The 15848-nt window shown below is 35.3% G+C and overlaps 2 protein-coding genes across 5 annotated transcripts in view; one reads left to right on the top strand and one right to left on the bottom strand.

The window, feature by feature from the left end:
- OSGEPL1 (O-sialoglycoprotein endopeptidase like 1) overlaps positions 1 to 15848 on the top strand; it is a 29939-nt gene that overhangs the window by 1218 nt on the left and 12873 nt on the right. For 2 of the 3 annotated variants that reach the window (XM_045480505.1, XM_045480504.1), the window contains exons 2-7: positions 3206 to 3593; positions 4385 to 4589; positions 4666 to 4814; positions 5624 to 5754; positions 5878 to 5949; positions 7372 to 7477. In XM_045480505.1, the coding sequence (XP_045336461.1) occupies positions 3206 to 3593; positions 4385 to 4589; positions 4666 to 4814; positions 5624 to 5754; positions 5878 to 5949; positions 7372 to 7450 (1024 nt within the window). In that variant the 3' untranslated portion in view covers positions 7451 to 7477. The remainder of the gene's footprint in view (positions 1 to 3205; positions 3594 to 4384; positions 4590 to 4665; positions 4815 to 5623; positions 5755 to 5877; positions 5950 to 7371; positions 7478 to 15848) is intronic. The other variant, XM_045480506.1, reaches the window with a different exon arrangement.
- Positions 9830 to 15848, bottom strand: part of ANKAR (ankyrin and armadillo repeat containing) — a 73112-nt gene continuing 67093 nt past the window's right edge. For both annotated transcript variants that reach the window (XM_045480500.1, XM_045480501.1), the window contains 4 exons: positions 15689 to 15798; positions 13986 to 14182; positions 11376 to 11422; positions 9830 to 10095 (listed from right to left, as the gene is read on the bottom strand). In XM_045480500.1, the coding sequence (XP_045336456.1) occupies positions 9848 to 10095; positions 11376 to 11422; positions 13986 to 14182; positions 15689 to 15798 (602 nt within the window). In that variant the 3' untranslated portion in view covers positions 9830 to 9847. The remainder of the gene's footprint in view (positions 10096 to 11375; positions 11423 to 13985; positions 14183 to 15688; positions 15799 to 15848) is intronic.

The following is a 15848-nucleotide window of genomic DNA, read 5'->3' as shown; positions in this document are numbered from 1 at the left end:
AGGCAATAATAAGGCGTAGTGAAGTACTAGAAAGTCCTTACCTTCAAGGAGCCTCACCTAATCTCATCATATGTAGACCTGAAAGGAAACATACAACATACAGTACAAGACAGCATAAAGTATGAAACCAGTGCAAACAGTAGGTGTTACTACCATGCCCCAGTTCCATGGTTCTTTCAGTATTTCCGAGAGTTCTGGACATTTCAACGTGGAAATGTTAACTGCACAGAAAGGCCTCTCCTAACCACTTTATCTAAATTAGGTACTCCTACCATGTTTATTGCATGTTATCTCACCCTGCTTATCTTCTTCATCATCCTTTTGATAATTTTTACATTTGTTTACTTATGTATACTCTTTCCCCCAATAGAGTCTAAGCTCTATGGTGACAGGGGCTGTGTCTGTATTAATCACTATACCATGCCTTGATACCCAGAGTAGCATCTGATATGTTGCATCTGATATTAGTGGCCTTGAAAAATAGGCCTTCAATGAATGGAGATGAAAAAAATATTGTTGTACGAGTAAGCATCATAGTGAAGGCAAAGAGGTGAGAAAATACTGGACATTCAGTTTAGTTAGTGCATAGGTTACTTGAGAGGAATACACAGGCAAGCAAACTATGGTACCATCTGCACAGCTCATCTCTGCATTTATTGAAATCCTACAGTTTCCTGGCAACATTTGGCTCCAGCTTTGAGGCCAGATGGTTTTCTTGCCTCTTTGTTAGCTTTTTGGTCACTCAATTACCTACTGTCCATACTGTGTACAAATTAATTCTTTTGAGAATAAAGCCATGGTCTTATTGTCTCTGGTCCTTAGCTAGCATAATCCTTTGAAGGTAAAATATATAGAAGATGCCCAGAAAGGAAGGGAGGTAAGCAAGTGGGAGAAGGAAGAAAGAAGTGGGAGGGAGAAGATTTGCACTTAAAGTCACCTAAATTTCAATAAAGTAAACACTTTTGAGTAGGAGAGTTATGGGGTCAGCATTGTGCTTTATTTTCTGGTAATACAATATAGAATAGACTCCAAGGATCAGAAAATCTGTCTAGGGGAACTGCAGTTAGTAGACTTTGAATAGACTGAGATAATGAGAGTTTTTGAACTTGGGAATGGTGATATATTTAATGTGGACAGTGAGATAAAGGAGATAAAGATGAAACCTGAAACCCAAGTGATTAGGAGGTTTGATGCCATTAACAGAGTTGAAGAATATAAGAGAAAAAGTAGCTCTGAAGAACCGAGGCAAATATGGGGTGCCTGAGTGGCTCAGTCGGTTAAGTGTCTGACTCTTGATTTTGGCTCAGGTTATGATCTCAGAGTTCACGAGTTTGAGCCCCACGTCCGGCTCTGCACTGACAGCGTGGAGTTTGCTTGGGATTCTCTCTCTCCCTCTGTCCCTGCCTCTATCTCTCTCTAACAAAATAAATAAACTTAAAAACAAACAAACTAAAAACAACCAGCAAAAAAAAAAAAAAAAAAAAAAAATTAAAGAAAATAGTATTACTATGTGGATGTGTTGAAATAAGATGGTTTCTTTTGTTTCCCTCATTACCTGACACAATACATATTACTGTTTAAGTAAATTTAAAAAAAAATTTTTTTAACGTTTATTCATTTTTGGGAGACAGAGAGAGACAGAGCATGAGGGGGAGAGGCAGAGAGAGGGGAAGACACAGAATCTGAAGCAGGCTCCAGGCTCTGAGCTGTCAGCACAGAGCCAGATGCGGGGCTTGAACTCATAGACCACGAAATCATGACCTGAGCTGAAGTCAGATGCTTAACTGACTGAGCCACCCAGGCATCCCAGTTAAATAAATATTAATTGAATGTTCTTACTGATGATTTTCTTTCTTTTTTTTTTAGTTTATTTATTTTAAGAGAAAGTGTGCACATGCAAGAGAGAGTGGGGGAGGGGCAGAGAGAGAATCCCAAGCAAGCTCCACACTGTCAGCACAGAGCCCAATGCAGCGCTTGAACCCACGAACCATGAGATCATGACCTGAGCCAAAACCAAGAGTCAGACACTTACCTGACTGAGCCACCCAGGCACCCTAGGATTTTCACTTCTATGTCTAGAACTGCAGCATCAAATATTCAAAGATTTTTTTGAGGTTAGAGGTATATTTTGTAGACCCTATATTTTATTGCTCTGCCTTTATGAGTGTAAGTCAGTCTCATTCTGGCAAACTTTTTCTAGCAACTACTTATTTACTCTTGACATTTGGAGTGGTTATCCACTGTTTGTCCTACATAGACCAAAAATCAAAACGATCAGCTCTAAGCACTAGATTCCCACACTGTATTTCAAGGTTGCAAGCTGTCTACTGTCCTGCCATGACCTTAATCAAGTGCAACATGTTTAAAAATAAACTCACCTTCTTTACAAAACTGTCTTCATGTTTCTCTCTGTTAGTATTTCTTTTCTCCCAGTCATTTCAGCTGAATATCTGAATCATCTTGGATGCCTTGGTCCCCTTTCCCCTTATATCCAGTTTAACTTAACAGTTTTCAAGGCTCTCTTCCCCATTCTTTCACTTCCCATGATCACATAGTATAAGATGTAACCATCTTACACAAATACTTTTATAATAACCTTAAAAAAAAATCTCCCTGTCTTCAGAGAGATAATTTTTCTAAAATCCAATTTTATCCTGGCCTTTTCTTGTTCAAGACATCTTCATTAGAATGCTTCTTAAGATTATTTTGGTGATTCCATATATTAACAAATCCATAGGAATTTGTTGTGTACAATTTTTTTTAAATTTTTTTTTTTTAACGTTTATTTATTTTTGAGACAGAGAGAGACAGAGCATGAATGGGGGAGGGTCAGAGAGAGGGAGACACAGAATCTGAAACAGGCTCCAGGCTCTGAGCTGTCAGCACAGAGCCCGACACGGGGCTCAAATTCACGGACCGCGAGATCATGACCTGAGCCGAAGTCGGCCGCTTAACCGACTGAGCCACCCAGGCGCCCCTGTTGTGTACAATTTTGAAGTCAGAGACATTACACCCTTAATCCCTGCATACTGAATTCTTATATTGTGTTGCATTATAAGGCACACATATTTGAATGTATGACTAACATTTTTAGCTATATAATGATTAATTTGAAAACATGCCTTCAGCCCTAATACAAAACTTTTCTTAGTCTATTTTCACAATCTTAAAATTACAAAAAGCTGTTTGTTTGTTTTTTCCCCAGAACAGGTGGAATTGTTCCTCCAGTAGCTCAACAGCTTCACAGAGAAAATATTCAACGAATAGTGCAAGAAGCTCTCTCTACCAGTAAAGTCTCTCCAAGTGAACTCTCAGCAATTGCAACTACCGTCAAACCAGGACTTGCTTTAAGCTTGGGCGTAGGCTTATCATTTAGCTTACAACTGGTAGACCAATTAAAAAAACCCTTTATTCCCATTCATCATATGGAGGCTCATGCACTTACTATTAGGTTATTAAATAAAGTAGAATTTCCCTTTTTAGTTCTTTTGATTTCTGGAGGTCATTGTCTATTGGCATTAGTTAGAGGAGTTTCAGATTTTCTGCTTCTGGGAAAATCTTTGGACATAGCACCAGGTGACATGCTTGACAAGGTATTCATTAAAGAATTAATTTCTCTTTTCTGTTATGGTGTCTGTTTCAATCAAATATTAAGAGATGCACTACACTACCATTTATCTAAATATTTCTGATAAACATATTAGACTGAAAAAAATTTATATGCAATAAGAAAAAAAGAAAAAGAGTAGTACATAGTTTTATAAAAGATTCTTACCCATTATTAATAAAATGGTAAGAGGTTTAGATTAGTACATAAAGGCTCAAATAGTTTGCAGATGCAGTTATGTTTTTAATCAAAAAAGACGTGAAAGAAATTGCCAAGTACTATAAAAATGTGAAATAAGATATATAAAGATAACATAAAGACATTAAAGATGCACAAAGTTTTGTGATTAAACAATACAGTTGTTGACACCACTACCAAGCAGGTTTCTTTTTTCTTTGTTTCTGAATTGTACAGAGCCTACTGCTATATGCAAAAATCCTGCTGCCAACAGCAGAAATGATTAGAAGAAATGGGCAGGTTCTAATATTTGAAGTTTATCATTAAGCAGTCATTGTGAACTTCAAACTTATTTTTCATCCCCAATAGAAGAGCAGGAGTAGATAGGGAAGCAGTGATTGGCCACTATTGATAAGGTTGTCAGGAGTAAGTCTGTCTTTACTGGCTTGCTAACTATAGTCCATATTTGTACAAGTATAGCATGTCTTATTCATCCAGTTTTGTTTTGTTTTGTTTTAGTAAATTTCATTTCCTTTGTACCTTGGTTTCAAAATGTGCCATTTTATGACTCATTACAAAATTTTTGTTTGTTTTTGAAAGGTAGCAAGAAGACTTTCTTTGATAAAACATCCCGAGTGCTCTACCATGAGTGGTGGGAAAGCTATAGAACATTTGGCCAAACAAGGAAATAAACTGCATTTTGATTTCAAACCTCCCATGCAACGAGCTAAAAATTGTGATTTTTCTTTTACTGGACTTCAACATGTTATTGATAAGATAATAACACAAAAGGAAAAAGAGGAAGGTATATTTCTAATTTGTAGAGTTGGAAAAATAAGTAATCCTGAATTGTGCCTAAAAACACCTATTCGTTTCTGCAGGGATCCAGAAGGGGCAAATCCTGTCTTCGGCTGCACATATTGCTGCTGCAGTACAGCACACAACAGCGTGCCACATTGCAAAAAGAACACATCGTGCCATTCTGTTTTGCAAGCAGAGAGATTTGTTATCTCAAAATAATGCAGTGCTGGTAAGTTTTGTTATCACCTCTAACAATAATAGTAACACTTTATAGTATGTTATTTTTCTTCTAGGAACTTAATTGATCCTGTGCATAGAATATGATATCTTTATGTCCTGTGCTAGCCCTGACAGAATGAAATTATGCAGAATAAAAACTAACAGCCATTTCTCATACAGCTTCTATGTCAGCTTTATGGGACATCTTTACAGACTGTGTGGCAAAAAACTCCAAGGCTGCCTCTTATTGAATTTAAAAGTGGGTTTGCAATAAGAAATGAAATACAGTAACTGTTACTGTTATTTTAGAAAAATAAGCTAGTTTCCTTGAAATTTATGTTCCTTTGATGAAATCCATTTAAATCTGCATGTAAGCCTTGGTAAACGTCCTGTTTAACTGTATCTTAAACTTCATCCTTTTGAAACTTATAAAATGAGAAAATATTTAAATGATGGTAGATTCACAAAATAGAATATTATGTGAATATCAAAGGTAATAGCTTTTTAAGAATAATATAAAATGAAAAAAATGCTTATAAGTAAAAACAACAGGGTCTAACATATTGTTGTACTATGATTATAATTAGAAAAATGTTAGAAGAATATATATAAAAATAATAGTGATGCTGGTATTGAAATTATTGATTTTCTTTTCTTCCAAATTTTTATCATATAGCTATATCACTTGCCTGTTCCCCACCTATCAAAATGTAATATTTTCTTATTGTATAATGCTTGTATTTTCCCCAGGCTTAGCTAACAGTTTGGCTCATATCCTTATGTAGTATTTGTTGATTTGGGTCTTCTCAATTCCTTCAGGTTGTATCTGGAGGTGTTGCAAGTAACCTATATATCCGAAAAGCTCTGGAAATTGTAACAAATGCAACACAATGCACTTTGTTATGTCCTCCTCCCAGACTGTGCACTGACAATGGCATTATGATTGCATGGTAAGCCACAGGATATATGTGCTTCACTCATAATTATGTAAATATTAATTTCTATTTCATCATGTTAAGTCTTCTTCCTTTAAACCCTGGTCTATTTATTTTATTTTAATGATTCTTATTTAGGAATGGTATTGAAAGATTGCGTGCTGGCTTGGGCATTTTACACAACACAGAAGGCATCCGCTATGAACCAAAGTATGTAGTACCGTTTATAATCTCTATGCAAGTTGCAGTATAAAATTCAAAGCCTTTTATATATGAGGTTTTCATCAATATTCTGGTGGTACCTGAATAAAGATTATATTATTTCATGAAATTTCTTCTTAATAAATATTTTTGCTACAGTATCAAATCATAAACATTTTGACAAATCATAGGTTAGAAATAGGTGGGTGGGTAGGGATGATGAATGCCCTCATTTACTAGCAGAATGGAAACCATGTCCATGGCCTGGACTTTTGCAATATCAAAGCAATCTCAGGACCAGCTGGTATGCTGGGAAACTTCAGAAAAATGTATAAAAAGCAGTCAGGTCTGAGACTGGGTTGTGAGTATGCTCCTCCACAGGCAGCTGAAAAATGGCCAAGAGATAGCTACTTTCTGAAAGCCTTATTCCTCTACCAAATCAGAGTTCCAAAGAATAGCACAGTGTTTCAATTTGTTATCAAGTTCTGGTCTAAGTTATTTCTGGAATAGTAAAAATAGTAAAGGATGATTATGTTTCATAATCTGTAATTCTATTTTCCACATGATTTCATTTAATGTTTTAAAACTTTTCAGTATTTTAGTCCATAACTATTGCTACATGAACCACAGAGTATTAAGACTATAAACGAACAGAGTTTAATTAGTTGTGTCAGAAGGAATCTCCTATGATGATTGCCTACCCTCAGGTAGAATATAATGTCTGATCCAGTGTTGCCTTCTTGTGGCAGTGTTGAGGCTGGAGGTGATGACTTTTTCACATTAGGGTCCAGTTGAAGCCTTACATTGGGCAACGTTGCTAAAAAGCAGAAATCTGAGGCCAAAATTATTTACTGGGAAAGCACAGAGAAAGAGGGTTGGATCTAAGACCTCTCCTGCCAGTAGCGACAGAGGAAGGTGGAAAAAGAAACAACCCAGCTTTTGAAACCTCAAAGAAGAATCAGTAAAAACCTGGAGAATTTCTAAAGTAGGAATGGATGTAGATTTGACTTTAGCTGTATGGTGAACTGTTTTTACCCTTTCAGCTTTGTAGAGAATTATAAGGTATTTTTGTTGTTTTTTTTTTTTTTTATTTCAAGTTTTTATTTATTTACAGTATGAGAGCAGAACTATTTCTTTCAAAAACTTCTCAATCCTCAAACCCATTGAATTCTATACATTAAAGATGTATAGCTTTTCACATGTCAACTATACCTCAAAGTGGTTTAAAAAATTATGAAATTTAGAGTTCTTGTTAAAGGAACTGGCCTTTTCTTCACCCATTATTTCTGCTGTATTTATATTCAAGAACCATCATCACATATGATTAACTGTACATTAGATATGTATACTGTTTGTCAGAATTCAAAGCAAATGGTGACAGATCAGGATGCAAATATTTGAAATAATATGATTTATCTGATTGTGATGCAGATGTCCTCTTGGAGTAGATATATCAAAAGAAGTTGGAGAAGCTGCCATAAAAGTACCACGATTAAAAATGAAGATTTGATTTTTGCTTTTCAAACAATCTCTTAAGGTAGGATTTCAACATTAAGTTGTGATTTTTTTTGTATATCAAATTGTGGAAGATACATAATATTAATTGTTCATCAAGACTTTCTTATGTTATTCCTTTTCTTATATTTGATGTTTAACCTGGTCTTCTGAGAGACAAATAATATGTTATAGTCTTATAAGGTAGTATAGGTTTTTTATTATCAAAAGTAAAATAAAACATCTTGTGGGGAAAAGAATGTACTGCTATTGGTAGGTAGAAAGAAAACCTTGGACGATATACAATGATTCTGTTAAATCCTGGCCCCATATTATACAGGCCTAGATCTTTCTATCTTCTCATATCAGGATACTAAAAGCTATTTTTTTACATTATATTCTATTTATTTTATTTTATTAAATGTATTTATTTATTTAAGAGCACACGTGTGAGTTGGGGATGGGCAGAGGGAGAGGGAGAGAGAGAATCTTAAGTAGGCTCCATATCCAGCACAGACCTCAACGTGGGTCTCGATCCCACAACCCTAGGATCATGACCTGAGCCGAAATCAAGAGTTGAATGCTTAACCAGCTGAGCCACCCAGGTGCCCCTAAATTTATTTATTTTTAATTGAACTGTAATTGACATACAATATTATGTTAATTTGAGGTGTACAACATAGTGATTCAACATCGATATGTATTATGACACCATGATAAGTATAGTTTTACTATCTGTACCATACAAAGTTATTACAGTATTATTGACTATATTCTCTAGGCTGTACTTTTCATTCCCTGACAAATTTATCTTATAATTGGAAGTCTGTACCTCTTAATCACCTTCACTTATTTCACCCATTTCCTGTGTACCCTGCCCCTACCCTCACCCCTGGCAAAAAGGTGGTTACCAGTAGAAGCTATTTTTTTGACTCCTGCTGAAACATTAGCCTAACTTTACTAATGAGAGAGAAATTTTAGAAATGTAGCCAGGTCAAAGTCATGTCAAATCAGAGAATTCTAAATGAAGACAAAAGGTGACTCTAACAGAATGCATGTTATTAATTATGAAAATATATGTTATTAGGTATATTCCCTGGAGCAATTAGGATATCTATACATTTCTTAAAATCCATCTGAGATTTTAAGTAATCCTTCTAGTGTGTACTGTACTTTTTAGTTGACCACATATATTAATATCCATTATTTTAGAAGTTGTATTTAATCAATGAAAATAAATGAAATGTAAAGGTTTTCGGTTTTGTTTTTAGATTATTTCCTCTGATTTTGAATCTTTATACCAGTTTATCACTTTTTTTCTGCCTAGATTAAAGTAACTAAATGTACTGTGCTTTGAATATAAAGATGATGCTGCTGACTTTAATGTCCTTTGAGAGATTTTACCAGTAAAGAGTTATGTCACATCATCCATACTGGACCAGGTTGTTAGCTTTCTACTCAATGACTTGCTTTGTTCAGAAACTAGGGGGTAAGGATAAAAATCGAAAATGAAAAGATTTCTTACTTTAATCCTGCCTTAAGGTGACCTCTTTCTTGGGAAATTCCATAAGTAATTCCTTTTTTTTTTTTTTTTTTTTTAAGAATTGTAATCATAGAATACTGCTTTTGGATCATCCATTCGAGAATAAAAAAATATACTTTATATGAGGGAACATATAGAAACAGCCAATATTTATACAACTTTGCATTCTTTGCTGTTGAAGTATAGCTATGATAGAATTGGTTTGTAAATATTATTTGGAAGAAACTATTAGTTTGTGAATTCACAGTTTTCATTTAAATTTGTATTCTGTATCATATGAACCTGAATTCACAAAGAAGCAGTATCAGTATTTCCCGTGGCTCACACAATCAGAGTGCATATAAACTATGGAAAGAAATTGACCAAAATTTCTTCCCGCTGTCACAAATATTATAAAATGGGGATATCTATAATCTAAGTTCTTAAAATTTTTAAGTATCAAAACTGCTACAGGTGCTTCAATGCAAGCATACTTGTTAACATTGAGTTCATGATATAAATAAGAGAAACTACAGATAAAGAAAAAGCAATTTTTAGAAACATTCCACATCAAAGGAAGGGAAAAACGTTGAACACTATATGGGCAAGCATATTTACCAAAGTTAGCTAATAGTACAGGTAAAAGGCAATTCGCTGAAATACTCTGTTTACTCAGTTATGTTATATGTATTTTATCACAATTAGATTAAAATTAAAGGTAAAAAAATTGGGGGGCATCTGGATGGCTCAGTCAGTACAGCATGTGACTCTTGATCTCAGGGTGGTGAGTTTGAGCCCCGTGTTGGATATAGAGATTACTTAAAATCTTAAAAAAAAAAAATTAAAAAGATTGCTCAGGAATTCTTCTATACGTTCATTCTAATGCTTTTATTAGCCTTCGGTAGGCTCTGGATTAGCTTTCTGCACATGTTTCCCTAGTTGGCTCAAGAACACTATTCTTGGTCTTGATACTTCTGTGATATCTGATGAAGTTGCAGATGAAAAGGAAAAAACATTGTGAGAAACAGTGGTCTTTTTTGTTGTGTTGAAGAGTCCCATGAAATTTGTTACAGGAGGTATCAAAGTCAAAGAATCTCTTGGTTGAATTTTAGGTTTTAATTTTCTTCGGTGCTCTTTCCCTAAAAATGAGAGAGGCACAATTAAATGTCTCTTTCTTAAGCCCAAGAGCCCTAGATACATTCTCATTGCTCTTGGTTCTGTATAGTTCTATTCTGTCCAAATCACTAAAACATAATAAGAGAATGGATCGGTAGCTTCCAGACTTGTAGATGTCAGAGTGCAAAAATTTGTGGGGGCCAAAATATGGTTCCAGCTTGTTATTATGCCAAGTTGAGACTAATAAAAGAACAAATAGCAACACAATTTTATAAAACAAGAGATATTTTAATACCCAAAAGAAACTATAAAAGGCGCTATCTCAAAATGACACATTTTATATTGAATGAAATTAACTTTATCAGAAACTTGCTATATTGTCCTTATTTTTTCTTATGTTATCATAAACCCGTGAAAACCTTATCAGACCATTATTGGTACACAGATTGCTATTTAGAAACCAATATTAAAGTGAAGAAAAAAATGGGATTGACTTTATTCCTTTATGTAAATTACTCTTACACTAAAGAAGCTATACAAAAAATATTCTTCTACCCATGATATTCAGAAATATAGCCTCCTCCACACATCTAGCTTTCCTCAGAAACTCCCTGAATAAGTGAAGTTCTCTCTTGTCCTTGTATTCTCTTTTTTTCTCTCCCTTTCCATTTGTGACACCTACAAACTGATTGTGACTTTTGAATGGTTCTATCCTTGCTTTTGATTATAGGATAATATACCAAGGCTGATATTGGTCCTACACTAAACACACATGAACAAGCACTAAGTATATAAATGAAATAAAAAAGTAAATTTCTTTTCCCTCTTTCATATCTAATAGTAACCTTATAAGATCTGGGCTCTGATTTTACAGGCCTAAGTCACTCAGCCATCATCTGCCAAATATATATAAAACTGTAGAGTATCAGTGGAAAAAATGTGATCTCTGCCCTAAGAACCCACAGACAAGTTGTACATGAAACAAAACAATAGAAATATTGTAATTTAAGCCATACTTACATGTTGTTTCAATAATGACCTATTTCTATGCATGGCTTATGAGAAAAAGCAAACAGAGAAGGATTTATGTCAAGTGATATAGTAGGGAAGGCCTTGAAAGAAATGATTAACATGGTCTTATAAATGGGAAGGTATTTTAAGTATACAGAATGACAAAAGCAGAGTTTACAGGTAAACTTTTTAGGGGGTAAACCTCTACAGTTTGAATTTTTAGAAATGGAACACAGAATTGTAAAGTGTCAGGTCTAGGAGGTACCTCAGAGATGAAAGAAAAATCAATTACCTTTCTTGAAGACAGGAGTTATGGATGGTCCTCCATTTTTCTCTAGACTAAAAGGAAAACATGTATCACAAAAACTAGGAATATATAAAGACTTTAGTACACCCAGGCAATAAATTCCATACCCAGTGGCCTAATTTATATGTTACCTGTACTAACTATGCATGTTACCTGTAGGTATTTTATATTCAGTCACTCATTTACCCACTTATCACTCAAACATTTGGAACGTTAAATCTGCTTGAAGTGATCAGTGAAAAACTTCATGGGAAAAGAGACACTTCAGGTAGGTTTTGAAGAAAATAGGTCTTCAAATGAATGAGACAGAGGGAATAGGATATGAAAAATTATAGTACTATAAAACAGCATGGCATGTTCAGAGAATACTAAGTAGTCTAGCATGATTGGAATTAAAGGTATCTAGAGATATATGATGGAAGATAGGTTGGAGAAAGGTCATTTTAGGTATTAAGAATACAACAAAATTTAAACTTTATTTTCAAAGCAATGGTTTACCAATGAAGTGTTTCAGGCCAAACAAGGTGTACCTAGTTAATATAGGGGTGTGTGTGTGTGTGTGTGTGTGTGTGTGTGTGTGTGTAGGGATTTAAAAGCAATTATTTTAAATCATCATCCTGTGTGTGTAACATAGTTACAGAATTTCCCTGGTAATAATATTTAAGTCTTGCCTAAAGCTAATGTATTAAAGGTGGTTATCACAAATGTATAACTGGCTAATTTGATGAGGAACATTTGCTGCCGTCCACTTTAATGAGGCATAGGCTTCAATCTGTTCATATGCCAACTTGATGGCTACAGGGTAACATTTAGGCTAGCATGTAGGCTCAGAGTGTTTCCATACAGGTTCAGTTAACACCAGTAAAATTATGTCTCTCTCTCCATATTTCAAAATTTCCATATACAAAGACTTTTCTAATCTGCTACTCTTGGGGCTGGATGGGGGCATGGGAATAGAGAAGTGATATGTGCACCAAAAAAATGCTATCATGATCCCAACCACAATCATTGTACTTTCCAGTAGTGGTATCAAGGAATATTTTGCGGAAGGGTATTGTTGTCTATCCCAAAGTTTCCAAACTGATTTTAATAATCTTTTAGCCATTTCCTATAGTTTCATTTAACCAAACTCATTCACTGAGTTGTTATGAAAATTAAAGGGAATAGTCCATATAAATACTCTAAGGAGAGTTCTTAACACTGTTATGGGAGTAATTATTATTTGCTTACTAGCTTCACCTCACCTGGTAATCATTCTTACAAGTTTACTGACCACTGGTCACTACTTACAATCCTAAAAGTTGGGTGCTCGCTTCGGTAGCACATGTAGAATCCTAAAAGTTGGGTGTTCACAGCTCCAGGGGCTGCCATTCATCCTCAGTCACTGTAGATTGGTATAGTTTTTACACCTATTTTCCAGTAGATGACTGTAAAGTACCCAAGGAAGGGACATCTTTTTGGAATTCCCAAAAAGTTGCTATGTAGGCTAGTTGGGGGAGTGACTGTGTAAAATAATACTTTTCATTATTTATCCAAATTGATTTTTGAGCCAGTAAATATTATTTTTAACAATGTCAATTATAGGAGTGCCTGGGTGGCTCAGTCAGTTAAGCATCCGACTTCGGCTCAAGTCATGATCTCACAGTCCCTGAGTTCGAGCCCTGCGTCGGGCTCTGTGCTGACAGCTCAGAGCCTGGAGCCTGCTTTTGATGCTGTGTCTCCCTTTCTCTAAACCTCCCCCGTTCATGTTCTCTGTCTCAAAAATAAATAAACATTAAAATTTTTTTTTTAAATGTCAATTATAGCAATTTAATTTAGATTTCCCTGGCTTATTATATAAAATTAGGTACTCAGTTTTGGGTTTTCAGTTTTTCAAAGACTTAAAATGAAGATGTACTAAAAATTGGTGTACAGAACCATGATGTATTGGATGTTATTCTTTTCTATTATTATAGAGTTAATACTGTACCTTGAATAGTTCTGTTTCCTACACATAAATAGTGCTAGTTGCAGAGACTTGTAATGCAGCTATATCTACTAAAGAAAAGAAAATGTGCCCATTCTAAGGAGATTCTCCTCTCCCTTTTGCAGAAGCTTAAGCTATAATGAAACTATAACACTGAAGCAAAATCCTCCGAGTAAATAAATGCCTTTCAGACTTTGCCATAACTCTAGTCACCAAGTCTGATTTAGCTGTTTCTATCCTGGGAGTCTGGCCTAACTTTGAATCAGGTTCCAAAGTCCCATCTGATGCCAAGGTCATGGTGGTATTCTTGGTCAGCTCAAATCTCTCAAGTATATCCCCAAAATGGCTTCTTGGATCAGACTTGGAGGCAACCAGAATCCCAAAAAGCTTTCTGAAATGTGAATAATCTTGGCCAAACAGGATCCCCAAGATCTGGTTGTGTTCATGCCGGCACAAGAAGTTCTGTTGCAAAATCAGAATTAAAACAGGCTTTGGCAGTGGACATTTAGAATGAAGTTTATCTCTTGGTATACAAGGCACAAAAATAGTTCCCCTTGTTTGAGCTTCCTTAAACTTTCTTACAAGTTCCTTTATCGATAATTTCAACTTCACAAATACAGACACAATACCTTAATGCAGGAAGTCCCACTCGCTGTTGCATCTGAAATTCCTTTAGAAATGCTGGGTTAATACTTGCATCCCTGCTGATATTATTTGTTAATCGAAGGAACTGATTAGGCTTATTTCTGCATTCCTTTAATAGGATGCTGAAAGCACTTGCGTTGTAAGTTAAGTAGCCAAGAGCACAGGAGCAAGCTGTGCGAACCTAAGTGAAGAAACAGTTCCTCCATTGAGCTAAAACATCTAACACATGTTCTCATTAAACATTTCCTAAGAAAGTCTTTGTAGCTATGTTTAACAAACGTGTGTCAACCAATGGCAATCTATACATGGACGCATAACAACGATGTTTTCAGAGAGAGAGATGTCAACTGCCACTAATTACTAGTAGTTGTTCTCAGTCCGGACTGCATTTTAGAATTGCCAGCAGTTAAAAACAACAACAACAAAAACCCACCAACTAATCAGACTCGCTTGGGGGTAGAATCTGGGCATTTGTATTGTTTTTTAAAAGTGCCGCAGGTGATTCTAATATGCAGCCAGAGTAAGAACCATTGAGTTTGAAGTAGGACAGTGGGTCTCAGTCTTGATTGTGCATTGGAATCCCCTTGATAGTTATGAAAATTACTCGTGCCTAGTTACCACCCCTAGAAGATCTGATTTAATTATTTTGGAGTGCAGTCTGGACACTGGAATTTTTCAAAACAGCTCAGTTGATTATAATAGGACACCAGATAAGAGACGATAAGATAAAAACAAGTTTAAAATAAGACACTCAGGAAAGCAATTCAATTTTCCACTGGCAAAAACAAAAAGTAGATCTTTCCTTTCTTAAAGGGAATACCCTCAGTCTGTGACCCTGAAGTAATTAAGTTACTCATATGATTAATTAAAGTATATTCCTGGGCAGTTCTTAGAAAATCTGTTAGTGGTGGCCTAAGAACTGTCACAGAATGAACAAAAACCACACACATCCCGGGTAACAGAGGGTTCATATACTGTCTCTACATTGGCATCTGACTGCTTTATATGCCCATATAACTTCCATACCTTGAACAGTGGTTCTCAGTGTATGGTCCCTATCCATCAGTTTCAGCTTCTAGGAACTTGTTAGAAATGCACATTGTAGGGCCTATACCAGATATATTCAATCAGAAACCCTGGGAATGGAGCCCAGCAATCTATGGTGTAACAAGGCTTCCAAGTAATTCCTATATTCCCTGAAGTTGGAGAAACACTACCTTAGACCTGGAGGGGGGAAGTGCAGGGAAATACTTAGAGGCAAACCACTACTACAGCCAGCCCAGCCTTCTTCACACTGTCATCTCTAATCCTGATTGGCAGATAAGGAAAACTCCAATGGATTCCATTTTCATGCATTCCAAATAATCATAGAAATGACTTAGTGACATCACTGGTTAGTAACTAACCAGTTTTTGTGAGAGATTTTATAAATATTTTAATTACCAATTTCTATATCATCAGTGTACTTATTTGTAGATTGAATCTTAAGTTATTGAAGTTAAATGTGCACATGTTGTAGGAACAGAATTGTGGATGGCAGATACTGTACTAGAAGACTCCTCTAATTTTGTATTAGTAACATGAACTATTATATAACATACTTAACCTGTGGAGAAATTAGCCCACAAAAGTGAGAGGCAACTTACATTTTTAGAATATTCAATTATAGAAAGACTTTTGTTTTTACCTCTTCTTTTTCTGAATACAAATGATAGCAGAGCCGTTGGATTGTCCCTAATGTGGCAAATGCTTCTGGAATACCAGCTCTAGAATGAGCCAGGCTAGCTATTAAATTTCCTACAAATAAGAAAAAAAATGCTTGTGTTATTTAAATGATGTAAACTGAT

This window comes from Leopardus geoffroyi, chromosome C1 (genome assembly GCF_018350155.1).
Source record: "Leopardus geoffroyi isolate Oge1 chromosome C1, O.geoffroyi_Oge1_pat1.0, whole genome shotgun sequence".
Lineage (NCBI taxonomy): Eukaryota > Metazoa > Chordata > Mammalia > Carnivora > Felidae > Leopardus > Leopardus geoffroyi.
Note: the sequence above shows the minus strand (reverse complement) of the source record. Positions and strands in the feature narration are given on the sequence as shown.